This window comes from Aplosporella prunicola (genome assembly GCF_010093885.1).
Source record: "Aplosporella prunicola CBS 121167 unplaced genomic scaffold K452scaffold_34, whole genome shotgun sequence".
NCBI classification, from domain to species: domain Eukaryota; kingdom Fungi; phylum Ascomycota; class Dothideomycetes; order Botryosphaeriales; family Aplosporellaceae; genus Aplosporella; species Aplosporella prunicola.
This window is the reverse complement of record NW_022983562.1, coordinates 24,712-51,069: the sequence shown is the minus strand read 5'-3', so window position 1 is coordinate 51,069 and position 26,358 is coordinate 24,712. Positions and strand designations below refer to the sequence as shown.

The window sequence follows — 26,358 nt, the reverse complement described above, 5'->3', positions numbered from 1 at the left end:
GCGCCACAACACTACCTGTGTGAAAGCAGGGCTTGCCGCGCTCCGCACCGCCATGGCCTTTCCATTGTGGCCACGCAGCAGCGCCACTGAATCAACCAACCACTTTAATCAGTACAGCAAGTAGTAGCAAAAGCTCTTGTCCCGCGCAAAACCTGCTCACTGCAGGCCATTTATCCAGATGATCCAGTCACACAATCACATGCCACAAATTTTGCACCGTACAAACCAGCAACACCATCCACCCAAACATTTGTTTGCATGAAACAAGCGTCTGACCGCTTCAATGAAGCATGAATCACCAGCGCTCGTGATCCGGTGCAGCAAGATGGATTAGCCCAGGCGTAACAATCACAGAATCCAGCAAACCGCTCTTCCAGCTCAATACCTCTGTCAGGATATTAAGAATCAAAAATTTCATCGCATACTTCGAAGCATGCGCTGGATTCCCGCGCTATCCCCTCTCCTCCCTTAGGGGGGGGAGCAGGAGTACAGGAAGTCAGGTATCACTTCTAAGAGCTACTTTCAGAACCGGTTCCCTTTGTTCAGCAGCATAGAGGGAGCGGCGGTCACATCGGTAGAGCGCATCTTCAGTAGATAATGCTCTTCAGTATTTTTAGTTAAGGATCGGAAGAAGTACAGTGGGAATTAGTAGCATAGAAAGATAACTTCCCCATGAATTATTGCATGCCGTATGTCGAGTAATTATCTTTAGGAGTCGAAAGCTTAGCAACCGCTCATAACTTATCTCATCTTCTACCTTTCTCCCCATTACAGTAGAAGGCCGACCACCTTTAGAGACGATTATAAACAACCGGTAGCTAGCTACAATTCTTCCCAAGCAATTTCGAAACCCATACCTAACCACTTCCCAGATAGTAACACTATCTCACACATTACTTCTTAAGAAGCTTCTTCAGCACCCTAACCGTGTCGTGCCGACGGTACCTCTTAGCGACCCACAACGGCGATCGAGGTATAGGCTCTAGGCGCTTAGACGTATAGTAGTACGGCGTCCTCAAGTCACAGCCGTACTTCTCCAGGACGCGTAAAATCTGCACATAGCCTCTCTTACTGGCTTCCTGCACGGCCTCACAACCTCTTGCACCATCATTGGAGCTGAAATCCGTCTGTCCATCGATATCGAAGCCATGCTGCAGCAGAAACTCGACCGTATCCAGGTGACCATTGATTACAGCAAGGGTGAGGCAAGACCACGAGTCGTTGTTGACGTCAGCGCCGGCAGCAACCAGCATGCTTATGAGGTGTGTTCGGCCGAGCTCGGCAGCGGCAACAATCGCCGTCCGTTTGTCGGCGCCTTCGTACTCGACGTCGACGCCGCGCGCCAGCAGCAGCTGGAGAATGTGGCGGTGGCCGCCCTCGACCGCGGAGAAGAGCGGGCAGTGCACGGCGCCCGTGGCGAGCCTGGCGCCTCCGCCTCTGTCGAGCAGCAGCTGTGCAACGTCGCCGGCGCCATGGAAGCACGCCCTGCATAGCGCTGTGCGAAGCGCGTTCCGCCTGAACTTGTATGTGTCGAGAAGGACCGTGATGACTTCCACATTGTTCCTTGCGGCAATTTCGTCGAAGAAGATGATGGTTAGCCGCCTGTTATGGATAAGTTCGAGTTCTTCATCCATTAAGAAGCGGACCATTTCCTCATGGCCACCAAGGCACGCTCCCACGTATGCTGCCTCGTTGTCCGCAATGAAGCTGTCCAATATTGCATATTCATCGATGAAGTACTGCATTACTTCGATGTGGTCTCGATATGCTGCAGCCCAAACCGGAGGGCAGAAATAGTGCGTGGAATGATGCAAGTTCGAAGCCTGTGTGTGGAAAGCTTCGACAAGCTCGAGGTCGCCCATCCAAGCAGCGACGGCAAGGCACGAATCTGGGATAAGCACCTGCTTGGTGGTGAAGAGGTCGTCAGGCGTGGTGAGGTCGAAAATTTTGTGGTCGGTATAGGGCGCCGGGCAGAGCCAGGCCACTAAGCATGCACACGCCTCGGCCAGATACCGACGACGCGATCCGTCGTCGTTGTTTCCGCTCAGTTGCATCAGCCTATCGACGACCCTCTGCAATGTTTGCAGGAGCGGAATGCTGTGCTGGGTGCGGCCGGCCATTGCTCTCTGAAGTATATTCATGGTCCACTCATCGTTGGCCGGGCGCATGGGATATAAATGTGGGTCGTGAGCGAGCCATTCGCGTGCCTGTCGCTTGCAGATGGCCTTGCCTATCTCACGATCGAAGATTTCTGCGTCTGGTTAGTGTTGATACTGATTATATACCGCGTGGAGGACTTACTGCAGACTAGGCGTGCATTCAAGGCGTCAGTGATTGATGAAGGGAGCGTAAGTTCCTCTATAACATACTCGAAGACTTCGAGGGGAAGATCTAAGAGGCTCATTGTGGTGTTATGTTTGCCGACAAATATAGTCGAGGTACAAGGCAATAGAGGAAGGAGATACAGTCGAACCAGTGTCGGTGTTTACTGAAGAAGCTCCAGCCCAGTTGAAAACGTAGAGCTGGGAGACGAGGTGGAGACGAAAAAGGCGCAAGTGGTAGTGGATTTATATATAATAACGGTAGGCAGCTTCACACGACGTCGAGACGGCAACCGAGAAAAGGTAGTGTTAAAAGTCATGACAACAAACAAAAAGGACGTGTGGTAAGAACTTATATAGAGAAGGTAGTTGTAGATGCTAACACCTCTACTCATGTTAAAAAAAAAAAGCAATTTGTTTCGTAGATACTACCGATACCCGTAGGCCACTAGATCTTTATAGGCAGTACAGCCAGTAGTAAGCTAATAATCAACTCACGCGTTTGTACTTCGCAAATTCTTCTTACAAACTTCACCACTGTAAACGTCTTAATAAACAATGCCTAGCGGGTTTGCTACTTAGCAAACAAGCGCGTACGCTCTTGCGATCCCTTTAGAGGAGGTATCAGGTATTTTAAAATAGTTTACTAGACTACCATTCACAGATACACACGCCACACAGCAACACGGCCTAGCTATTTGCGACTTACAGAATATATAGTTACAGGCAAATGCGTACAAATTGATTTCTATTCGTATCTTAAGCAATACTCTTATAATTATCTTCACTGTTTGCTAATTAGCCAGCAAGCAAGTTACGCGAACTAAACAACAACAAGGCCAAGCCGCTTTTCCGGGTATATTTTTCAACAAACTCAAAGCTAAATCACTAGCCAAATAGCATTACAACCAACATCCGTTCACCTCTACATTTACATGTCATAGTCTCTTACAGTAGGCCACTGTCGAATCACAAAATCTTTTACATTTATTATTATAATCACGGCATCCATCATCTCTATCCAAGCTATCCGCCGCTACTCGCCAACTAACACACATTTAAGCCATACTAATCCCCTTACCACATCTATTCCCCACCCTTCTACCTAAACGTTATCTTCCAAACCAGCCACTACAGCCGCTTTTTCGGCAGAATCCTCCTCACCAAACCCTTCACGCCACGATTACTCAGCTCCCTCTTCATCCCTTTCACTCTCTCCGTAACCATCGACTCCTCCATCATCATACAAGCCTCCTCGTCCCCCGCCTCATCCGTACAGCCATAAAGACTCAACACATCCGCAACGCAACTCTCGCCCAACTTCCTCGCCAGCCTCGCAGCCTCCTCCCCCCTAGTTATAGTCATACCACCACCACCACCACCAGCACAGCCTCTCCCCCTCCCACCTAAAACCCTACCCCCAAACCAGCGGCGCGCCATACCCTTACTCTTCGGCCAAGCTTCCGCCCGGGCCCGGGGCCCCGCCCTCGCACCAACATCGAACCCCCTTCCCAGCAGCGCGCGTACGGCGCCCACGTGCCCGCCCCGCGCGGCTGCGTGCAAGGGCGGCTGGATCCACCTGTCTTGTGAGGGCCAGTGGGGCCTGCTTCCGCGGGCGAGGAGGAGGCGCACGCATTCCTCGCTGCCGCCGCGGCTGCTCGCTGAGAGGAGGGTGTATAGCTCTTCCGGCTCGGGGGTAAGGTAAGTGAGCAGGAGCTGCGCGACGGGGAGGTGCGCGTTGCTGAGAGCGTTTTTGAGCGCGGGGAGGGCGTAGGCTTCGAGTGGGAGGAGGGAGGCGGTGGAGCTGTTGCTGGTGCCGGCGTCGGCGTCGTCGTCGTTGATGCCCGCGCTCATGGCGTCCAGTAGGAGCTGCACGACGTCGAGGTGCCCCCCCGCGGCCGCGGCCTCGAGTGCGGAGCTCCGTGGCGTGTCTATGCCCTCCCCTGCCGCTACGTCGACGTAGTACCCGTCGCCCGGGGCGGGGTCGGCGCCGCGGTCGAGTAGGAGGCGCACGATGGCGAGGTGGCCCTGGCGCGCGGCGGCGTAGAGTGGGTAGGGGAAGAAGCGGCAGCGGTTGTCGAGGGAGGAGGGGTCGCCTTGCGCGCTTTCGCTTTCGATAGAGTTGGTAGTGGTGTCAAGGGGGGGGGGTGTGCGGACGAAGTTGTAGGGGTGGCTGAGGTTGTCCACGAGGCTGGCGAGGTTGGAGAGCCTGGAGCGGTTGTCGGTGGAGGAGGGCGCCATGAATGTCTTGACTACGTTGATGTCCCCCATCCATGCGCCCATCGCGCAGCACGCCAGCCGCGCGTCGTCCTGCACCCGCAACCACCGCGTGCATGGATACGCCATCACGTCGTCGAGGAAGGTAGGATAGATCTTAAGGTCGCAGAAATTCCAGTCGGCCACGCACTGCGCGGCGGCATCGGTGAACGTGAGGCGAGGCCCGTCGCCCTGCTGCTCCGTCTCCTCCAGCAGGCGCACGACGGCGCGGTCGATGTTGCGCAGGATGAGGTTGTTCTGGGCATTGGCGCTGTCGTCGCCTTTGTACATGTTTGCGGCGCCGCGACATAGGATGGTGGAGACGTAGGCAAGGCTGAGGAGGCGCATGAGGCACGACCCGTTGCCTTTGGCCCATTCGGCTGAAGCGAGATTGATGAGTGCGCGGTATATCTCGTGCGAGAAAGTCCCTGTGGGTGTGTCTTAGCATGAGCTGGTTTGCGTGGGCTGGTGAGACCTACTGCACACGAGGCGGGTCTTCAAGCTTGCGCGCATGTTTTGCGACAGTGCCACTTCGGTCATGATCGACCCAAGGAGCTCGGCGGGAAGGTCCAAAAGAGGTATCTTGGAGGGCTTTCTGAACGGTGAAACGGCGAATGAGGCTTTGCAGCAGGTGGTTTGCTTGCGATGCGGAAGAGTAGGATGGTAGCGTAGGCTGTGAAGCGAGTCTGTTGGCTTCAGTGCTTGATTTTTAGTGACGCAGCGACGCTGGACAACTAAGGTGGAGTGAGGGTCGGTCGTCGGAAGGTGGAGAGTCAGTTTGCAGAGGAGCGGGGAGTTTGTGGGGGGCGTGGGCGCGTCAACACGCCAAGCCAAACTAGGTAAGGGGGTCGTCATGTCAGCGTTTCGGGCATACCACGCACAACCCGGAAGACATTCTCGAAATGCTTCGATCGAATGACGATATACTACTACCGGAGGGGGAGAGATTGCTTTTTATCCCTATAGTAAGAGGTGCTGTATAACGTCGAAAGTTTATCATGTTGTTTTATTTTAGAGGCTGTAATAGTACCCGTGTGTTAATGGAAGTATGCGATATTATGCCCTATGGATTACTTCTTATACAGGCATATCGTAGAAAAGACAAGCGCTATACGCAAGTAGACGTTTAATTGCTTTAACTATGCAAAGGTCACCTGCGGCGTTCCTATGTAGACCTAACGCTTACATTCGTATACTATAATCTTGTCTATATATACTTATAGGTTAACGAGAATACTCTGTATGGAACACTTCTTATGGAGACATAGGGAATATACTCGTATGCTGTAATCACACTTACATGCTCCTATAGATAGATAGAAGCGCTCCCCACATATTGCTTTCTCTAAAGACTAAGGGCTGGTATTTGTATCCTGTAGTTATGCCTTTATGCTTTTATATAGTGTTAGGTCTGCTTTCTATATACTACTTCTAATGGGTACGTAGAGTTTGTATTTGTATCGTTTATTCATGCCTGAATACTCTAGTAGGTAGAGAAGAACGCTCCATATAGAATACTTTTTATAAAGGGCTAGGGAATATCTTTATATACTATACCTAAACTCCAATACCCCTATAGGACGACAAGAGCGCCATCTATGTACTACTTCCTATATAGACGTATCGCTTCCGTTCGTACCTATTTCCTCACTCGAAAGTATACGCATCTTCTCGCAGCATTTCTCCCCGACCATAGTACACAAATAACACGCAAAGCATTCAAAGTCCGAACAAAGCGACTTCACCAAACACCACCACGCCCCCAAAAACAAAGACCCCCCTTTCCAGGCAGCAAAAGCGCCTAAGCGCACACCAACTCGGCCCCGCTAGGACTAGGTGGTGCACAGCCACACCGCAAAGTCTAAAAATTCCTATAGCATACATAAAGCCATCCCTTCCCCCAGCCCGGCAGCGTATCCACCACATCCACCACACCCTCAACCCCACAACCAAAGCATGCACATCTTCGACCTCCCGCCCGAGCTCTTCGCCGCCCTCGCAGAGCAAACAGTGCACACGCTCGGCCTGCAACGCACTCTGCGCGCGCGCCTCATCAGCAAAACCTTCGACGCGGCCCTGACATCCGCCATCTTCGCCACCACGGCCATCGAGCGCGAATACGCCTCCGCGCCCAGCGACCAACGCGATCGCGTCATCGCCCGCCCATTTCCCGCAAAATGGGCCGCTGGCGTGCTGTGCGCGCGCTTGAAGCGGCGTGCTGCTTCTGCGCTTACGCCTGGGCTGGAGCCGCAGCCGGAGCCGCCGCTTCTGGCCGTGGCGCGGGAAGTGGTGCGGCGCGTGGGCGAGGCGCAGGAGCAGGGGAGGGAAGAAAGCTCCGCCTGGACCCACGACGATATCGCCACCGCCTTCGCTGCCGCAGCCACGGCCTGGGACCTCGGCGGCAACGTCGTCGTCGCCGAGCTCGTCGCCCCCGAGGAGGAAGAACGCAGAGACGAGTGGCGCAACCGCGACACGTCGGCGGCGGGCGTCGTGCGGGTGTGTTGTAGCGTTGCCGCGTGGCTGGGTGATGAGGGGCTGGTTGCGTATTTCTTGTCTGTCTGGGACAAGGACAAAGACAAAGAGAGTGACAGTAACAGTGACAGTGTTAGCGATAGTGATATCAACGACGACCCGCCCTTCCTCGGCCCGCCGCTCTGGGCCGCTGCGAGCCGTGGCCATGAACGCATTGTGCGCGACCTGCTTGCGCGCGGCGCCAGCCCCGTCGAAGCAGCCTTCGACACCGAGTGGCCGTACCTGTCGAGCGCGTCGCCGGTGATCGCAGCCAGCGCGACAGGGAATCTGGCCCTCGTGCGCTTACTCCACGGCGCATGCAGCGAGGCGGCAAAGGTGGCGCTGGCGAGCAGCGTGTGGCCGGTGCGGAAAGCGGCCGAGGGGGGAGACGAAGCCGTGGTGGGATTTTGGCTGGGGGAGCTGGCGCGCGTGCAGGAGGCCGAGGCAGAGGCAGAAGCAGAGGCGGGGAAAGCGAAGGAGGTGACAGAAGAAGAGGAAGAGCAAGCACAACACGAGCGGCACGACGCCCGCGCCCTCCTCCTCGACGCCGCCCTCCTCGGCGCGTGCTGGCACAGCCACGTCCCCCTCGCGTCTTCCCTCCTCGCGCAGGGCGCCTCTACCGACGCACTCGACACGTACACCGACGCCGCGCGCAAGTACACGCCGCTGGACATCGCCGTGGTGCGGGGATGCGCGCCGCTGATTACTTTGCTCGCGGTGCACGGCGCCGTCGACGACATCCACCACTCCTACAACGCACCAACAGCGCTACAAATAGCCGCGTCACGGGGGCACACGGCTGCGGTGATGGCGCTGCTCGAGGCCGGCGCGCCCGTGTACCGCGCGAGAGGCCCGCTAAGAGTCGCGGCCGAGAGGGGGTGGGTGGGGACGGTTAAGGCGATCCTGGACAGCGGCTTTGATGTCGGCCGCTGGGATCCGTATTTCGACCAAGAGCCGGGGGCGCTGGGGCGGGAGGCGGTGTTCTGGGCGGTGGTGCGGGGGTATGGCGACGTGGTGCGGGTGCTGGGGGAGGGGGGGTGCGATGTCAATGGCGCGCGGTGGGGAGGGAGAGAAGTCATGGTTGTTGAGGCGAGGAGGAGTGGGCATGAAGATGTCGTAAAGGTACTGTTGGAGCTGGGCGTTGTCCCGCCCGTGGGGTTTGAGAGTGTTAAGAGGGATGAGGCGTGGGCGGAGCCGGTGGACCCCGAGTGGGCGGATGTGCAGGACCGCTTTTTGCCGTATTGTTTGGAGTAGGGCTGGGGTGTTGTTCGCTGCGCTGCTAGAAGGCTCTACAAACCTCACGCTGCAGGCAAATATAAATATTCGTTTGGTTTTCTCTTATCAAATAATAAACGCAAATATTCGTTAGATTTGCTTGCTTCTTTGCCACTAGCGCTGTCTTTAGCTACAAAACCAGCGCTATTTAGTAGTCAGGTAGCTCTTCAGCTATGTTTATTTCTTCCTGCTCAAGGTCAAATAGTTGTCGTCGTTGTTGTTGTTGTAGGAGTGGTAGCGGAATGGAGTGGAGCTTGCATGCTCGCTCTTACTACCCGTCCTCTTTGTTTATTATCATGACTCTAACACTACCTCGTATACACTCTTACCACGCGCATCTTTATATGTTATAACCTTTAACACACCTCTTCTCGCTTACCGTTTTAACCCCGTGTGAAGCCCTCTGTTGCTATAGTATATAAATCCACCGCCACCTGTACCTTCTTCCTCTCCACCTTCCTGCCAGCTCTGACACAAAGGTAGTGCTGGATTTTTACAGTGAACGCCATCACTTGTTATCGACCTTCTCTAATTCCTTTCCGGTCACCGCTTCAATCATCCCAAGCGAAAAGCCACTGTCACCAACATGCATCTTTTCGATCTTCCTCTCGAGCTCTTCGGGCTGATCACCGAGCAGATTACGCGCCAACTACCAATCGAAAAAGTCATGGAAGCGCGTCTGGTCTGCAAAACCTTCGACAGAGAGATCGCCAACGTCCTCTGTAGAAGACACGCACGCGACTGGGTCGCCGGAGCGACAACTCTCTGCCCAACAATCCCGCCTAACGACAAGTGGGCCGCACGCATAATAATGCTTGTAGCAGCCAGCCGTGGCCAACGCACACAACTTCTCCTGCAGACACTGCAGACAGTCGCCGAGCAGATGATGGCAAGGAGCGGGAAGCGCGATGAAAAGACACGGTTTCGGTACCTGGAGGCTGCGTCTGCGTGCGTAGTTGCCTGGCAGCTTCCGATTCTTCGCCCCACACTTGTGCTTGCGATTGGAGGGCCCAACTATATCAAGCACATTTGCTTTACCGTTGCCGCTTGGCTGGGCGACCTCGACCTTGTTAAGGCCTTCCTCATATCAACTCCGTACATGAACGCCTACATCTTCTATTTCTGCTCTCCGCTCTGGGCTGCCGGTCATCAGGGCCATTTCGAAATCATACAGTACCTTATGTCTCAAGGCGCAGACCTAGATGCCTTCGACGATAGTTATGGCTCAGCCTTCGTTGGAGCATGCTTGGGCGGCCACGTGGAAATGGTCGAGTACATGGTCAACCTGGGACTCGACAGTGTCAAAGACCTGTACCAAGAGTACTTCAGCCTGATTGCTTCGAAGGCGTATTACGACGCGGGAGTTATTGAGCACTTTATGTGGCAATTTGGGTGTGACGACAAGTTAATTCACTCAACTCTCGTCACCACATGCAAGACTGGAGCCGTGCCTGCTGCAAAGCTGCTTATAGACAATGCTGCCCACATAACCCCAACAACAGCCCGTCCCGAGGAGCCATGGTATTATGAGCCCCTTATCTGTGCCGCCGGGAACGGACACGTCCGCATTGTGCAGCTGCTGTTATCAAAAGGCGCCGAAGTCAACCACGACTCTGCTCTCGGCTCCGCCGTCATGAACGCCATGCGGTGGGGAAAGCCGCGCGTCTTGGACGTGCTGTTTGCCGCCGGTGCGAACATTGATCCCCTCGACAGGTTCGTCTTCGAATCAGCTATAGCGGCAGCGCAGCTGGGTTCTATCAAATGGCTACTTGACCATGGGTACGATATTAATGGCCCAACTGAACACGACGCCACCAGAAGCGCGAGGGGCAGGAAGTTCGTGCAGATGGCTACCCGTCTGGGCTGCCCGGAGATTCTGCGACTTCTGGCCGGGTACGGCTGTGATGTCTTCAGGCCCTACTTCTACGCCCACTATGGGTATAGGGCTATGCCGAGACTGCCTATTTGGGTGGCGCTTAGGAACCGTCATAGGCATGGTAATCATGACATGGTTAGGGTTTTGCTTGAGCTTGGGTCTCCGCTGTGGTTTGAGGGGTAATAATAAGTTTGAGGGAATGAGCGAGCGCGGTTAGGTTTACGGATTGGAAGGCGAAATTGTTCGGTGAGGACGATAGCTAGTTACAAGTTGGACAAGAATGCTTTGTTACTCCCGACACTAACTAGTCACTACACTTTGTGCATGCAATCAATCAACATACCTCTTAAGCCACGCTGTGATTTAGAGAGTGAAAGACAAAGAATTGTCCGATTCAAAAACAAAAGTTATTATCTCGTGAACTTTTACCTTGTAGATACTAGACCACAGCAGCATACAAAGGCCAAAACAATGGTACAAGCAGCCGCCAAACATGTCGCAACCAGCAAACCTGCCAAACCCCAAACCCACCAAACAGCCCTACGCAGCACCCACACACGCCATAGCGGCGACCTCAAACCCGACCAACGGGCTTACAAATAGCTCCTCGACAACCTTCCCCTCGAACTTCCGGCCCGAAATCATGTTCAAACGCGTCTCATTCCCCTCTTCCGTCAGCAGTCTCAAGTGCGCTGCTTCCAGGTCCGTCCCATCCAGTTCCGTAGCTCTTAAATGCAGTTCCCTGCCCTCAGGCACGCGTAAGGCGCCATGCGCGGCTTCGATCGCGTGCTTCGTCGCTGGCGTCACGATGCCATGGACGGGGACGGGGTGGCCTCGCGCGCAGTCGCCTTCGAAGGGGCTGTGGGGTGTTTGGACCGGAGGAGTGGCGGCTAGAGAGCATGCTGCGCGGTGGGCTCGTTGGTTGGTGCTTTGTGCGTGCGTGGTGGGGGCGGGGGGCTTACGGGCGGTGCTGTTGGCGAGGGGCGTGGCCGAGGTATGTGCGGTGAGGAGGAGCAGTAACGCGCTGAACGCGGAGTAGATGGCGGAGCAGCGCATGTCGGTTCTGCGGGATGTGGTGGTTGCGTGAGGAGGTGCGTGGGAGACGAGAGGTGTCGAAGTGTTGGTGCCGGGATGCGGTGGAAATAGACGTTTGTGAGGATTTGGGGTATGAGGATTTTGGTTATGAGGATTCGAAGGCATTGGGATCGCCTTTAAGAGCTCGTAATCTGCCAGCAAGGATTATTGCGACTTTTTGCAACTTTGTTCTGCGGTGGAGAATGCCAAGCTGCCATGCTTACACGGTTTACGAAACGGGAGATGACTTTATGGTGTGCAAGCTTTAACCGAATCCTTTCCTTCTTTCTGACAGAGCTTGCGAGAATTCCCCGCAAGGGCTCCTCCGACCCTGCGGTAAAGTCTCTTGACCCAAGGTGTAAGTAAATTTCGCAATATTGGTAACTGTTGCCTAAAAGCACCTCAACTACTCGGCATGCTTCGTCAGCTATAGCAAACAGTGAGCTCGAATCCAGTCAAAGGATTCGATCTTATCTCTGCATTGTCCACCTCACCATTTTGTCAAATCAAACTTTTAAGCTGAAACAATTTGGGGGCGAGATCGGGGTAGGGCTGACTCAGATATGGCGGAACAAAGCGTAAATGGTGGAGTCCCCGTCTGTCTGCCCCACTGCACCATGATTCCCTCGCATCACGACTTTTATCCAGCAAGGTGTCTATCCATTGCATAAGATAGCAATGTCTCACCTCACCTTTACTTCCGAATATAAAAGGCCGTGCGCCTCGTACTCTTATGAAGCGTCTTTGAATAAGCTGTATTGTTGTTGGAAGTAGACACTTTAAGAGCATTCTGCTCTTTAATCCTCGCTAACCCCAGCACACGCTAACAGTGATGCCAAGGGATAGGCAGCCGTTGTTCCTCGCGCTTGCCTTGGCGAACGTCAGTGCAGAGCGCTTCGGCTCGGCGCCCTTCACATGGGAAACCGTCTCGGGCCGCTCCGGTATCGCAAGCGAATTTTGCATCGGTGATCATTGGTTATTATAGATCAGCCCCATCTTGCTAAGACGTATTCTCACTTGGTTGCAGAAGCTGAGTCGGGCAATACGGCGGACGGGGCGGGCAATTCATGGATAGGAAGGGTCAGTGTCTAAGGCACTTGATGCTTTGAAAGAGGCATTCCCCGCTGCAAAATGGTATCTTCTATGCGTCTTCATCTGACTAATTGATAATAAGAACGATCAGTGTTTAAGCCCCATAAGGAACGCGGAGGATTGGATCTTAACTGTTTAACAGAATCAGAGGTGTAGTGGATGGAATTTTTCGTCAAATTATTCCGTAACCTCCATCACCATCTAGCATGATCCAGCACCTCGGATTTTTAAACCACTCATATATCTTGCAAGAAAACTACAACCAAGACACTAACAGCATACATCCGTTCTAAGACCCTTATTGGGGCGGTAACATGTCCGACGATGAAGACGAAGGAGACAAGGGTGGTGACAAGGGCGGTGATGACAAGGCTGGTGATGACAAGGGCAGCGATGACAGGGTTGGCGACGACGACCAAAAGCCGGACGCAGAGCCCTCCAGCAAGGACAAGCGGCCGGCATCCAAGGGCAAGCAGCCCGCCTAGTCGCATCGGCATCCACGATCAGCTTTCGAAGCAAATCGTACGTCCCTCCCTTCCGCTCAGCTTTCGCAGCGCCCTCGACCTGGTATGATGGGAGAGGAGACCCGTATATAGAACTGTTAGATACTGAACTGAGCATTCGACAGGATCCCAGCGTACGAAGGACGAAGGTACTATTGTATGGATTTACTTCGGCGAGCGATAGAAGCAGTGGGCGCTGATGCGGGCTGGCTATAGTGGAGATCCAGCCGACTCTGATGCTGCCTACTCACCTTACTACCAGAGGAACTAGAGGCAATCAGGGGGGGGAGCAGTGCAGTCATTGGGATGGCATGGCTGGCTGGGGCGCGGTGCTATGGCGTTGATGGGTTTGGTTTTGGCTGACAAGGGTGGGATACCCACGGACGTGATGCTTGAGGCAGGTAGTTTGAGGACCTGAAATGCAGTTATGGAAAACTCAGCCAATGCTGATATTAAGTGGCCCGTGTCGTGCCCCGCACTGATTAACACTGAGTGGGAAAAGCGATCTTTTCGCTTGCAATTGCACTATGGCAGCACTCTTCGAACAGCAGCTGTAAAGCGGAAGACTCTTTCCGGTGTCACGCCTGTACAGTACAGCCCGATGGGCATGTTCAACGCCATCACACAGTGGCCCAAATATGGGGAGAACGCTCGCGGGAGGGCGGAGAAGCCGACTTGAGTCGCAACATGCCGCGTGAGCTTAGGTTATTTCGCGGTAACGATCCGCTGCAGCGTGTGGGGTGTAGATCGGGAGAATCAATCGAGTACCCGAGACGCCAGAAGAGCGTATATCTTGCGGTCACTGGGTTACGCATACAATCTTTCGTGGAATCGGTCAACTGAGCGCGCACGAACAAAGCCAAGGAAACCGCGCACCTGGACTAAGAACAACCACGCATCTCCCTCTGCACCTCGCGGTTCCGAGCCTTCTCGCCCCTGACCTCGTCTGACAAGTCGCGGTGCTCGACCTTGACCTCCCACCCCTCGGGCCAGGGATGCATGCCCAGCTTCTCGGCAAACGCGACGCCCTCCTGCACGCTGTCCCTTTTCCCGTTTTTCGCCCCTCCTCTCGTCCGCTCATACCCGTCTATCTGCAGCATGGTCTCGCCAATCTCGCCGACAGCGCATGCGAACAGCTCCTCAAAGCGCGCGTCGGTGCTGAGCACGTCTTGTACGCGTTGCGAGAGGCCGGTGTGCAGGTCGCGGAGGTGCTTGACGGGGTTGCGCGCGAGCCGGACGTCGTATTCGAGCGCGGGTTTGGGGCTAGGAGGCGTGTTGCGGTCGTAGGAGGTTATGTAGAGGGTGCGGTTGGGCAGCGGTGGTGAGGTGGATGTTGCTGATGGAAGGTATGATGGAGCGGCAGACGTCATGCGTGAGGGTTGTTGGAGTTGGTGTTTGGTGCGGGTAGGGTGTGGGTTAGCTGTGAAGGAATTTAAGAGGTGGGTTTAAAGGCGGGATGCACAAAGGATGGCAGGATGAGGTAGGCAAGCGTTGGCTTCGAATAGGTCTTTGCGCGCAAGACAGAAGGCGACGGGAGTGAGACTTCATTTCCACCACCGCCGTCATCGTGCGCACGTGCTTACTAAGCCTGGTTGGGTATAGCGGGACAACAAGGTGTCCAGATCAACCCAACACCAAAATCCCCGACTCGCGCCGCCAACGCGACCAGCCCACCAGCCCACCCGCCAGCGCCAACGACCCCAGCAGATCGTGCGACCCGCTCCAGTCGAACCCGTCGTCGCCGTTGCCGCCGTCTACAAAAAACCCATCCTCAGCATCCCCCCACTCAGATTTCCGACGTCTCAACTACATATCCACACCTCCCCCAGCACCTAAGAGACAGCATAATACACGCTCCCCTTAACACCATTCCCCGTCATCGGCTCGATCTTGACTTCCTCAACCTCGGCATCCACCGCCCCCTTGGGCGCAAGCAGCTTCCGCACGCCCTCGTCCTCCGACCCCGTCAGGCTCTGCAACACTTTGTCCTCTTTGCTCGAGCCGCCTGCGGACTTGCTCTTCACGTCGAGGGGCTCGTCGGTGGAGACGCCGAGATCGTCCCACGCCTGCAGGAGTGCGATTTGCGACGTCTCGGTTATCGTGTCGTGGATTGGGATCGGGAGTCCGCGGGGCTCTAGCGAGCGGGCCTCCGGGGGCGTGTTGCTGATGCGTGTGCTCGCGTCGTGGTTTTTGCTGATGTGGATGATGCCGCCTGCGGGGTCTCTGGTTTCGAGAGCGGGTGCTGCGGGTTGTCAGTGCGGTTCTTGAGCGTGCGAGCACGTTGGAAGGGCGATTGCTAACCCAGTTCATTTCCGAGCGGCGCTGCGAGCGCGGCCGGCACTAATGCCGTAGCGATGGCGAAGCGGGCGATGGAGAAGCGCATTTTTGTGGTGGGGAATTAGGTCGGTAGGTAGAGGGCCGTGTAGTGTGTCGCTAAAATGGAAAACAGACGAGGAAAACGCAATTGGCTTCAAGTACGCAGGTAGATGGGAGGTTGCCGTAAAATAACAAATAAATAATAGGTAGGTGCGTGTTATCGTGAATCGTGAGCAAAGTGCGGAAGCGAAAAGTAGCAAGCAAGCAGACTCCAGCGCAGTTCTTATACCACCACTGCTGCCAGCATCGGCACCAGCAAAGCAAGATTTATTTTTGGTTTTGGCGAATCGAAGCGCGCATCATCACTGGTGTTGCGGACTTTTGCGGCTGAGACAGGGTCCGCGATTACGTGTCGGCGTCGCCTATCAGCTGCACGTTCCGGGATGACGTATCCGGGTGGTGTAGATCACTTGGGGCACAACAATAACAACAACAATCACATGCAATGATCTTTCGCGGGGATGTTTCTGGGGCTAGTAGGCGGGCTGGGTGCTTGGGCGAGGGTGGTCTGCTGGAGTTTGGATGAACGCGCTGGATGCGGCGAGGTGGTATTTAATAGGCGATGGCCTGTTTGGCTGCAGGCTACAGGTGATGCGCGCCCAAACACGTCCCTGGCTCCACCCCAAGTTGGACGACCTAGTACGTACGTGGTCGTAGCGGCGGATGTGGCGCCCACGCTCCCCACCCCCTCCGCTTCGTCATGCCCCACACGCCATTCCGTCATCAGGCCCGACACGACACCGCAACGCCTGCAACCTGCCTTTGTCCATCATTCCGGGGGGTTAAGTAATCAGTATACAAAAGCTAGGGTTTTGCAGGCTAGCTCTTGCGCCTGGTTTGGCGTTTTGACCTTGCGTGTGCCCGGCGGTGGTACTCGGGGGCTGAAGAAGAGGAATTGTTGCTGTGCTGTCGAGATGTAGGAAAAGGACGGCTTTTGGGTCGGTTTGCTTCTGAGGCACCGGGATTGTGTAGTGTTGGTGGCGCCCTTGCCTTGCGATGGCTTGTTGTGGGTTTGTCTTCTGGTCGTTCCTGCTATCGTCTGCATCTTCGCCGCCATCACCACTGTCATCATCGCCCGCATCGTCTTCATCGTTAGAAGAGGTTGGTCAGGCACGGGAGTCCTCGACGCCGCTATCACCGCTATCCTCAGCCCCCGCATCTCCATCATCTCCACCATCAGTCAGTTGGCGTAGCATCGGCGTCCTCGTCGTCCCTAGACCTTATCAAGTCGTCTTCGCAAGGAGCAACATCCTCCGTAAACGAGTCGTAGGAGGCTAGTTCCGGCAAATTAGTACGACCTCTCGACACCAAAACCGCGAAACATACGGGGCCTGAATCCTTGCGCGATTATCCACTCGTCCGCCTCTTTATCCGAGAGTTTAGCTATAAGGAGCGCGTCTATTCTCTTCATGAACGCTTCGGAAACGAGCCGCTCGCGTCGTTCTTGCCATATCTCGTTCTTAAGCGACTGCGCATGCGCTTTCTCTAGTGCTCGGGATGCGAGTCGCTTCGATGTTTCTTCGGGAGGGTCGTTACGCAGCGTTATGGCAAATGATATGAGGCTTAGTTTTCTGCGAAGTGGTTGACTTTATCCTTAGCTGTAAGCTCGGAGGACTCGGAGGAAGACCTCTTCCACGTCTGGTCCTCTGCGTCAGGGCTGTGCGCCTTAGAGGGGCTTTCTGGCTGCGGCATCGCACGGCGCGTAGGGGTATGTGGTGGGGAAGACATCGTTATTTTGTTTAATGTGAGATATTTGTATGGATATGGATGTGAAGAGGTGCGAGAAGGTTTATGTTTTATACAAGAGCCGAAGTCTCGGAACCAAAGTTTGGAGCTAAAGTTTCTGGTTTGCCTGACATCACTGGTCCAGTCCATGGCTTCGTTTTGATGGATTTATACGTGGCCTGTTCTAGACACACTATGCCTCTAAATAAGCCGTTTCTTTTCATGGCTCGCTAAGGACTTGCACAGCTATGTTTTGCTTTAACTATCGAGATGTAGATCTTGGATCAGGATCACATACGCATTAATCCATGATAGCCGCGAGTTTGGCTCTCCACAGCGATGTGAAGAGTAACAAAGAGTCGCAAAACTAACTTGTCTATGGGCAGATTGGAAGGTCATAATGTATAACCACACTGAGTTTTGTGCAGCTTCACATTGTGTTGTAGCCTCCTACGTCGCACAATGTCGTCACCATGCATATCTAAGCTGACCCGCAGCTGTAGGCAACAATCTCACCGACACCAGCCTCAGTAACAGTAAAAACCTGACAAACGGTCCTTGTTTTCTTTCAAATTCCATTTCAATCACTAACTTGGTCCTCCATGGCTGAAGTAATCGGACTCGTCGCAAGCGTCATAACTCTCGCCGAAACGGCAGTGAAGTTGGGTCGTCTAATCAATCGGCTGCATGAAGCGCCAGCAGAGCTTTTGGCACTTTCAAACGAGATTGAAAACTTTCGAGTACTGCTTTATGAGGTCGAAAAGGTAGCTCTAGGAAACCGACCGCAAATGGCGGAAAAGCTGTCTGAAACACTATGCGATGCGAACAGCAAAGTCCTTATCATTCGGGGTTTTTTGGAGCGAGTGGATGCGGATGATGCAAAGGCGATCGATCGGTTAGTGTGGATACGGCACAAAGGCAAGATACGAACTTTTCAATCTCAACTTCGAGATGCAAGGCTCCATTTGAGCGCTATGCTCGATGCAAATACTTCGTAAGTTTCCATTAATTTCGGAGGACAACTTACTGATCCCTTTTAGAGCAGCTACACATCGCATCGAACTGCTTGTCGAGCAGTTCAGCTTCAGAAGCTACCAGGAAGCAAATAGAACCCGGGATGTCCTTGAGGCGCACGGCCATCTTCTGGAGAAAATCCACCAAGAGCAAACAACAACAAAGGACGCAGTAGCAATGTTTCAAGACCAAAACACTGATACGAAGACACAGCAAACCCATGCTGCGGTTACGGTCCAATTGGGCAAAAGGCGACGTTTGGCGTTGGGCTGTTCTTGCAGCTGCCACTCGAATCCAAAATCTCAAATACTGACAACGCGATTTTTGGGAACTCTTTTCCTTGGATACCGTGGAGGCCCACTCTTGAAACTACCTTGCTCAGACGATTATTGTGATAGGGGTTGTGTCAGCCAGTATCACTCTAACAACGCACAGCTTCAACCCTACGGTTAGTTGTTATACAATAAACTGACTCCCTTACACCACACGTTCTTCTACTGCAAGGAATTAAGGATCTTAACAAGAAACGTGTTCTTTTAGATAGCAGCATATATACCTCTATAGGTAGCAGTAATCTAGGAGGACAAGCGGCGTCTAATTCCTCGCGCCCAGCTTCACAGGTTGCCTTGCAAAACAAAAACAACTCACAATGATCTATTACTTTCCCTCGTGGCTGTTGTCACAAGCTATCACTGTGGCATACACATTCACTGCGATTTCTGGGCTGTCGCTGAACATAACGACACGCAACATCGTGCCTTGGGAGTCGGAATGGTTCACCGCGTCTTGGAGAGGAGACATAACGACAATGAAATGTCTACTTGAAGCAGGAAAAGCTCAAGTGAATGATATTAGTGAAGGGCTCCACATGAATGCTTTGATGGTAAGTCGAAGTATAATTCCGACATAATATATTTTCATGGCCATTTTTATTAAAACTTACTACTGCAGGTTTCTTTGGCTCACGACAATATCGGAGCGTGCCAATTCCTTCTACAGGCAGGTGCGGATATGAACTTTCCGGCGCAAGGTTGGGGGTAAGTACCGTACTATCACGGAGCGCATGCGTGCTAAAGCACTCATTTCCATCAGGTAACTGACTTTGGATACTATTAAGGACTGCGGCAGATATGGCCTTACAGCATTCGTTTGTAAAGGGGAGTACCTCAAAAGACGGAAGCCAAATTCAACAATACTTCCAAATCAACCAGAAGATTCACAACGACGACTTCGAGCTCACAGAACTCCATATCGCCGTTCTTGGTCTTCAAGGAAAGGATCTGTTGCAAGAAATATATAATCGAAATTCAAAAATAAACGCCCAAGACGTAAACGGAAGAACGGCACTGTGGTGGGCGACACGTATCCGCAACAGGAATGCAGTTTGCACACTGCTTGAGCACGGAGCTGACCCGACAATTGCCGATCGCGATGGTTGCACTCCAGTTCATAATGCATGCGCGTCTGGTGTTCTTCCGATTGTAGTCTTGCTTCTCAGGAGCAGTGTTAAAAACGACCCCAACGTTGTAACCAACTTTGGCTGGACGCCTTTACACTGTGCTGCTAGCAGCAATCTCGAGAGCGGGGTACAGATGTTGTTCGATGCTGGAGCATTTCTGGAAGCCCACGACTATGTCGGAGAAACGCCGCTTCTAACGGCCATTCGGTTTAAATCTTCGCGAGCTCTTTCATGCTTACTTGGACTGGGTGCAAACTATATATCTCCTCGTACCAAACTCGGCCTCTCAGTCCTTCACTTGATCGCTGGCTGGGCAGACTCAGATACACTGAAAGTGCTGCTCAATCACGGATTGAAAGGCGTCGATGCTTACTCGAGATCAGTGAGAGGGGAAAGTGCAGTCGAGGTATTTGAACGTTACAAGGAAGACTATGATACTGAAAGAAACAGGTTGTTCTATTTACTTTGGCGCAAGGTCTCTCCTTCGGGTGATGAAGAAGTTGTGAAGTTGTCACAGCCTGCTGGAGATACCAGAGACAGTGATAGTCATTCGGAAGTGGAAGCGGAAGGACATGATGATCAAGAGGTGTTTTTCGATGCAAGATGCTTCTGATTACATATAAGGATGGTTTTCTTCGACTGTGTCAATAGTGGAAAGCCCTGGAAGGTTGATGAAACTTTTTATTCTTACGTACAAACAAATGCGTTGTTTCTAGAAAGGATTGTATTTCATATGAATAGGGCCTTACGTAAAACAGTTTCATTGTTCATAACCTTTTCGCGTCTCAATCTTCGTCACCTTGTTGAAAGTATTTCAGGACGTTACCGCGACAGAATCATCTTTCCCTTTTCCAAGTCCTCAGCTTCTTTGAGCAACTGTGCGCGTCGATGCTTAACCAATGAATTCTCTCTCGTGATCTCATCCAGCTTTTCAGCCGAAAGCCGGCTTACGAAGTTTGGGGAGAAAAGCCTGAGCGGTGTGTCTGGACCAGAAATGAGGTGGTAGGTCACAGCTTGCATGCACAACGTATCCACAACGCGCTTTCGAGCCACCTTATAGTATGACTTCAGGATGTCGTGAAGCTCCTGGACAGTGTGGGCTTTGTTGCTCATCGATTGCGTCTGGGTGATGTCGCTGAGATAGACAACTGCTTCGCCGTCTTCCCAGGGCTTGAAAGATTTCCCTTCCGCGGCTTTGCGGTTGCGATCTTGGCGGCTGCTCTGGTTAGTACACATACTACTGATAGACTCTCTTGTTTTTACTTACAACTTCTGCAGATTGTCATTAAAATAATGGTTCTGCGTTGCGGGCGTCCCGAGTCTTTCCACATGAAGAATGAACTTGACTTGGTCGAATGCTCTCTGGTATCTCTCCATGAGGCCATCCATGATGGCTGACTTGATTCTTTGGCAGATGCCTTCGTCTGGACAAACGATTTGGAGAAGAGTGTTGATATAATCGTGTGTCGTCTCCACAACATCAGAGATGTATCGATACGACAAGTGGTCCCAACTCTTAGATTGCTCTTTCATGGTGTTTGCTAGAAGAGAAGGATCAAATTGGCCAAGCTCAAAGCCGCGGGAATTGATGTAGATGTTATTCAACCACCTCAGAACACCCTTTCTTCTGGGGTGCGGTAGATATTTCTTCGAGTAGAGGATGTCTTCCAGTTCGTCCGCATAATTGGATATATGTTGGGCAGAGAGTCCGCGACGAGTGGCGTTTGTGCGTTTTACCATCACACGCTCTCCGTCAGACGAGCCAGAGTGACCAAAATCAATTGTGTCATCTTCCTCGTCTTCGTCTTCCTCGTCTTCACTTTCCTCGTCTTCGGTTTTCTCTTCTTCGTCCTCGTCATTGTCATCAACATCGCTATCTTCTTGCTTTTCTTCACTCCAGTTTTCTTTGAATTGGTAGGTATGGCCATGCTTCTCAAACTCAGTGGAGAAGGCTTCGTTGCGGTTTGCAACCAGTGTAGCAACTTTGAGTGCAGAATGCTTTGTGAAACAGTCGTCGACATACTTTGCATCGAGGGCTTTGCTAGTTACCTCCTGGAAACGAGTTGCCATGTCGATGAGAAACCGGGACTGCTCCATTGGAGTATCGCGCCTTGGTCCCAAGGCATCCAGATTCTTTCTACACCTTCTGAGGCTTTTGTTGACTTCGGATTTGACCTTTACAGCTCGTTAGTCAAGTTTGTCCGGTAAAGAAACACAGCCCAGATTTACCTTTGGAAATTCCTGTTGAATATGAATGGCCAGAAGCTCCTGCAACCGATCCCTCAAGGCATCTACACCGCACCGGTCTGATGACAGGCCTCTCCAGCGCTCTTCAGTTTCGAAGAAGATCTTTTCAGCCATGTACCGGTCGAAATTTGGTGTTCGCAGATCCGACTGTCCAGGGTTCTTGACCATAAACCATCCATAGCGCAATACGTGTGACCTGTTGAGGACCATGTCGATTACGTTTTGCTCTGCACCCTTGTCCACAAGGTCTGGTTTCGTCAACACCCCCAAAGTCCTTCGGCCCTCTTTATCGACATCTTCGGCCATCTGTAGGATGCTTTGGTTGGCAGGGTCCGCGTTCGCCGGTACAACGGTAAGCATAATGGAGCGTGAGTTCTTCATGTACCCGCCGACCATGTTCCTTACAAAAATGATATCTTCCTTCGTCACATTGCCCTTTCCGGTATTTTGGAAGATTCCCGGCACATCGATGACGGAGAAATGTTCCTTCTCGGGTCCCGTAACTTCGATCCTTAAGACATCCGAAGAGAAAGTCCTTAGGGGTTGCAAGCCTCTTGAGATGCCCATGACCTCGTGGGCTTCATCCATAACTTCTGCGAATACATCTTTTTCGAGTGTCTCGATATCATCTCTCTTCCAGGCCTTTAAAGTTTCAACGTGGTTGTCAGAGGAGCCTTTCCCTGGAACAATCGATACAGACACGGACTGAACGGGCGCGCGACGGAAGATGATCTGAGTAGCGAACCGGGTACACAGCGCGCTGTCGCGCGGAAAAGGAAGGCGTGTAAGGCCTTCGAGGACAGAGGATTTGCCGCTGGACTGATCGCCGACGACGACGATTTGAGGGAGATCGATGTGGTGGCCGACGTTGCAGGCAAAAAGGTGGTCGATCTGTTCCAGCATGGAAGGATCAGCGAGAGAGTGAATGGCGTTTTCAGACATGATGGATGGGCGATATCAGGTGGTTGATTGATTGAAACGTGTTGAGTCTCTTGGAAGGATGAAGTTTGGGTTGAGATGATGATGATAGCCGGTCTCGTCCTGATTATATACACACTGATGGCCTGCTGTAGCCTTGTGGCTTAGAAAAGTCCACGCCGCGATACATGCTTCGCCGTACGCAGCACCCACGTGTTGCAACCCAAATTCCCTGCTCTTTTGCGCGATATCAGGATGATTAATACCTGCAAGCGCCCGACCGTGGCGGTGCTTCGCTATCTATTTCCAAACTCGACATCTTCTTCCCAGCCTCCCCATAGAAGTCTGGAAACAAGCGCGCTTGCGGTGCCAAACCCATCCAATGATGCGTCAGCGAGCGACAAAGAAACGTTAGGCGTTTTTGGTGCCGCAATACCCCTGCAAAATGCGCCTCGCGTCCCAGTCACTCCAACATCCGCGCCACAATTATGCGCCGCAAACCTTGCACACCCCCACACCCCACGCTTTCCCCTGCTCGGACGCATTCATGCTTGCATGTGAAAGTCGTGCTTTCTTTCATCATTGACGTTTTGTTCCTTCGTGCAGGCAGCACTTGATTAGAACACGGCACAGAACAATTTCCCCGCCCCTTCTAGATATTTTGCCCACCCCCCGTAAAAACATTACTGTACAATCATGCGATATACTTTCTGCCCTCAGGTAGTTCATATCTCTATACCTTTATAGGTACCTTTGTACCCTTCGAGCATTGTATTTTTATACTCTTATAGAACACTCTAATACTTCTCTATACTTTTACTATTACAAGCTTTTAAATACTATTATATCTTACATACTTTTACCTCTTTATAGTTATATAGCACCTACTAATTGCAACGTGATAGTCCATTATAAGTACCTAAGGAGTACTCCATAGGTATCGTAAATTTCACTTAATATAAACTTAAGGGGTGGGTAAAATATCTAGAGGGGGTGTGTATGGGCCTTGAAACTAGTGATTGGGATTAGGACGTCTATTTACCAAGACATGATAGTGTCTCAGCGTGAGCTGAGGTTCCAGTATCAAGATTTAGTCCTATCTTTTTAATCCCAAACCCAAGTGAATCCGCTGAAGGTTATTAAGGCCAGCAGCATGCTGCGGGTCGATACCTTGGCCTTCAATGCAGTAGCTAGCAAGCTCAAGAAGGTGTGTATATGACATGTCCGGTCATTCTCTCAGAGAACGTTTCGTCTTCCCCAAAGCACATTTTGTAGAATTCTTTCGCCCTTTTCAAGATGACGTTCACTTCCGTCTGCGAGTTCCGTTTCGCCATGATAGCTTGGAGGACTATGCAGGCTTCAATAACTGTGCCATCCACATGGCCAGCAGTACTGATCAATCCTTCCGCACAACTCAAGCGCTTGAATCCTAAGCATCTTGTGGCCTCCCAGGCATATTTCTCGGCAATGGTAGCGTTCCGGGAGACGTGAAGCATAGCTAATCTCGCAGTAGCCTGTGCAAGAACACAACGAGGCTGGTTCAAGAATGCTACTCTGTCGTATGTCTGAGCCAACTTCTTATGGAGGCTCGTAGCGCGATCCACCATAGGCGCGGAGGTCCCAGAGTTGGAGTCAAGTAAGATCGTAGTGATTTCAGCGTTGATTGCGTTCCGCTGTGAACAAGATTCCTGTGTACACTGAACATCCGCGAAACAGGTGCCGCAGTTGCATTCAAAACCAAATTCTTGAAGTGTCCGCTTACGAATCTTATCGAGTCCAAGCTTTGGGTCGAAGTAGGCGAAGGTGATCTCCTCACCTTCATCGAGGTCTCTTGTTGCACGGACAACCATCATTCGCCAATGAACGATTGTTTGCTGTTGTAGATGCAACTATGGTTGACATAGGAAGCAGTGATCCAGATGCCTAAGGAGTCTTCACATGATGTAGATGTTGCGTCAATAAGAGTGCGTCCAGGGAACCCGAAGCAATTCAGTTCGAGAATGGCAATGTTAAGGAAACTGTAAACTTTAAGTATGTTTCGGGGTCGCTGACATAACTGGAAACGTCAACTTACTTGTCAATAACAGGAGTCCCATCAATGATTGTTCCTTCTTTACCGGTCCGTGGGTAGCTTCCTGCGTGCAAATCCAAGAATTTTGGTCCCTGAGATGTATTTGCCAGTTTTGTGGCAATTTTTCGAACAAGCTGAACGTGTTTACTGATGTGAAAGCGCAGAGTGTTGCTGTTCATGAGATTGTAATTCTCTTTGGGATCTTCGTCTCCGGAAGCAGCAGCAAAAGGCTTTTCGACGAGAAGGAGATCACCGGCTTTAACTGCTTCACGGGTGAAGAGTCCTCGACCACGGTCTCCCGTATCCTTGACAGTAACTCTTTTTCTGAAAGACGCCAGGTCCAACGACAAGCCGTTCTTGACTTTGTTGATCATCTCTTTCCAGTTGTAGATTCCAAGTCGCTCCTCTTTGAGACGTTCCAAAACGCGCTTGTACTCCCGCTGGCCGTCCTTGTTGCTCATGTCGCATTTAAGTATCTTCCGTAGAAAAGTTTCACATTCTGAAAACTGCTCGAGTTCGTAGCATGCCATCGCCGCGCGATACAAGCTTTTGATGTTGCTGGAGGTATTGTCTAGAGACTGTATTGCGTCGGCCTTGGCGGCGTCGTACTGTTCGAGAGATAAGTGCATTAACGCTCGGTTGCGTCTCAACGTCCGGCCAAGTTCTTGGGTGGGATCATTTAAGACCGCAAGTCCTAAAGTGAAACTGCGACAATTAGTTGAATACGCCATTAAACAAAACTCTTGCAACAAACCATTCAATAGCTTGTTGATATTGGCCCCGCTTGTAAGCTTCGTTTCCCTCGACTTTCCATTGTTCTGCAGTTTTCTTGGTCGCCCCATTCTTCATAGGTGGTGACACCAGCTCGTCCGCAGATCCAAGGCGGAGGATATCCGAAGAATGATGCACATGGATGACACCACCCTCACCATGGGCTGTGTAGTATGGCTCTTTGATTGCGATGTGTTGACCTCGGGGAAGTGAAGATGTCGGGTCCAGATACAATGGAAAGTTGAAGATGAGTAGCTTCTCGACATCGCCTTCAGAGTCTTCAACGACGGTCTGAATGTTTCGCAGTATTCTAAGCGCTTTTACTGGCAACCGTACAATCAGGACTCTCCCGTGATGATGAGTCTCCAATCGCAAATCCTTCAGCGGCATCTGCAAATTACTAGTAAGTATTTTTTGTCTGTCGTTTAACCTCAGACTTCATACCTGTTGTAGCTCTCTCATACTTCTGGTAGAGGGCGGGTATGCGAGAGGAACAAACTCATCCTCTGCATGATAAACTTCATCGTCAAGGAGCTTCGATGGAATAGTGGAGAATACTTGATGTTCCCTAATGACGATGTCTTTTCTTGGCCTCGATTTTGGCAGCTGTCCTGTAGTCTGCTTAGCTAATTCGGCCTTTTGCCGATAGGCTGCAAGGCGGGCGTTGAATCGGAGGCAGATGGGGTCAATCTGGTCGTCCATATCTCATGAGCGCGCCAGAGACAGGGCGATCAGCTGCGGCAAATGAAATGTAGAAGCTGTTGAGACTGTCTGTCCAGGAAGGTTCAAGCAAATTTGGAGAAAGGTGGAGTGGTCCGAAAACTGTTGACCAGAAGCCGCGTCGCCGAGAGAAGGTGCGCGTCTTTCGG

General features: G+C 52.2%; 11 protein-coding genes across 11 annotated transcripts; 4 read left to right on the top strand and 7 right to left on the bottom strand.

Annotated features, from left to right (window-relative positions):
- Positions 1-1,124: 1,124 nt before the first annotated feature.
- On the bottom strand, positions 1,125-4,379 carry K452DRAFT_194724 (uncharacterized protein; the record flags this gene model as incomplete). Its single annotated transcript, XM_033535922.1, has 2 exons — positions 1,125-1,515; positions 4,288-4,379. Coding segments are annotated over 2 exons (483 nt in total), but the record flags the coding sequence as incomplete, so codon positions are not given.
- A 1,808-nt stretch (positions 4,380-6,187) lies between these two features.
- On the top strand, positions 6,188-8,401 carry K452DRAFT_114054 (uncharacterized protein). Its single transcript, XM_033535060.1, has one exon. It carries the CDS (start codon positions 6,534-6,536, stop codon positions 8,340-8,342), a length of 1,809 nt encoding a protein of 602 aa, XP_033392789.1. The 5' UTR covers positions 6,188-6,533; the 3' UTR covers positions 8,343-8,401.
- Positions 8,402-8,949: 548 nt separating this feature from the next.
- On the top strand, positions 8,950-10,422 carry K452DRAFT_312632 (uncharacterized protein; the record flags this gene model as incomplete). The annotated part of the gene is made up of 1 exon (XM_033543567.1): positions 8,950-10,422. The coding sequence occupies one exon, from the start codon at positions 8,950-8,952 to the stop codon at positions 10,420-10,422; it is 1,473 nt and encodes a 490-aa protein (XP_033392788.1).
- A 289-nt stretch (positions 10,423-10,711) lies between these two features.
- Positions 10,712-11,439, bottom strand: K452DRAFT_341636 (uncharacterized protein; the record flags this gene model as incomplete). The annotated part of the gene is made up of 1 exon (XM_033545379.1): positions 10,712-11,439. One exon carries the CDS (start codon positions 11,437-11,439, stop codon positions 10,780-10,782), a length of 660 nt encoding a protein of 219 aa, XP_033392787.1. The 3' UTR covers positions 10,712-10,779.
- Positions 11,440-12,145: 706 nt separating this feature from the next.
- K452DRAFT_302232 (uncharacterized protein) lies at positions 12,146-12,890 on the top strand (the record flags this gene model as incomplete). Its single annotated transcript, XM_033542566.1, has 2 exons — positions 12,146-12,254; positions 12,700-12,890. 2 exons carry the CDS (start codon positions 12,146-12,148, stop codon positions 12,888-12,890), a joined length of 300 nt encoding a protein of 99 aa, XP_033392786.1.
- An 812-nt stretch (positions 12,891-13,702) lies between these two features.
- K452DRAFT_291858 (uncharacterized protein) lies at positions 13,703-14,330 on the bottom strand. The gene is made up of 2 exons (XM_033541265.1): positions 13,785-14,330; positions 13,703-13,728 (listed from the first exon to the last, which is right to left on the bottom strand). The coding sequence occupies exon 1, from the start codon at positions 14,276-14,278 to the stop codon at positions 13,790-13,792; it is 489 nt and encodes a 162-aa protein (XP_033392785.1). The 5' UTR covers positions 14,279-14,330; the 3' UTR covers positions 13,703-13,728; positions 13,785-13,789.
- A 410-nt stretch (positions 14,331-14,740) lies between these two features.
- Positions 14,741-15,291, bottom strand: K452DRAFT_322002 (uncharacterized protein; the record flags this gene model as incomplete). Its single annotated transcript, XM_033544455.1, has 2 exons — positions 14,741-15,150; positions 15,210-15,291. The coding sequence occupies 2 exons, from the start codon at positions 15,289-15,291 to the stop codon at positions 14,741-14,743; spliced, it is 492 nt and encodes a 163-aa protein (XP_033392784.1).
- A 1,552-nt stretch (positions 15,292-16,843) lies between these two features.
- K452DRAFT_291856 (uncharacterized protein) lies at positions 16,844-17,033 on the bottom strand. The gene has a single exon (XM_033541264.1). The coding sequence runs from the start codon at positions 17,010-17,012 to the stop codon at positions 16,848-16,850; it is 165 nt and encodes a 54-aa protein (XP_033392783.1). The 5' UTR covers positions 17,013-17,033; the 3' UTR covers positions 16,844-16,847.
- Positions 17,034-17,611: 578 nt separating this feature from the next.
- On the top strand, positions 17,612-18,007 carry K452DRAFT_312628 (uncharacterized protein; the record flags this gene model as incomplete). Its single annotated transcript, XM_033543566.1, has 1 exon — positions 17,612-18,007. The coding sequence occupies one exon, from the start codon at positions 17,612-17,614 to the stop codon at positions 18,005-18,007; it is 396 nt and encodes a 131-aa protein (XP_033392782.1).
- A 2,137-nt stretch (positions 18,008-20,144) lies between these two features.
- Positions 20,145-22,728, bottom strand: K452DRAFT_353671 (uncharacterized protein). The gene is made up of 3 exons (XM_033545839.1): positions 21,712-22,728; positions 20,750-21,657; positions 20,145-20,698 (listed from the first exon to the last, which is right to left on the bottom strand). Exons 1-3 carry the CDS (start codon positions 22,669-22,671, stop codon positions 20,305-20,307), a joined length of 2,262 nt encoding a protein of 753 aa, XP_033392781.1. The 5' UTR covers positions 22,672-22,728; the 3' UTR covers positions 20,145-20,304.
- Positions 22,729-23,740: 1,012 nt separating this feature from the next.
- Positions 23,741-26,191, bottom strand: K452DRAFT_341627 (uncharacterized protein; the record flags this gene model as incomplete). Its single annotated transcript, XM_033545378.1, has 5 exons — positions 23,741-24,521; positions 24,548-24,665; positions 24,722-25,423; positions 25,473-25,879; positions 25,934-26,191. The coding sequence occupies 5 exons, from the start codon at positions 26,189-26,191 to the stop codon at positions 23,847-23,849; spliced, it is 2,160 nt and encodes a 719-aa protein (XP_033392780.1). The 3' UTR covers positions 23,741-23,846.
- Between the last annotated feature and the right edge of the window lie 167 nt (positions 26,192-26,358).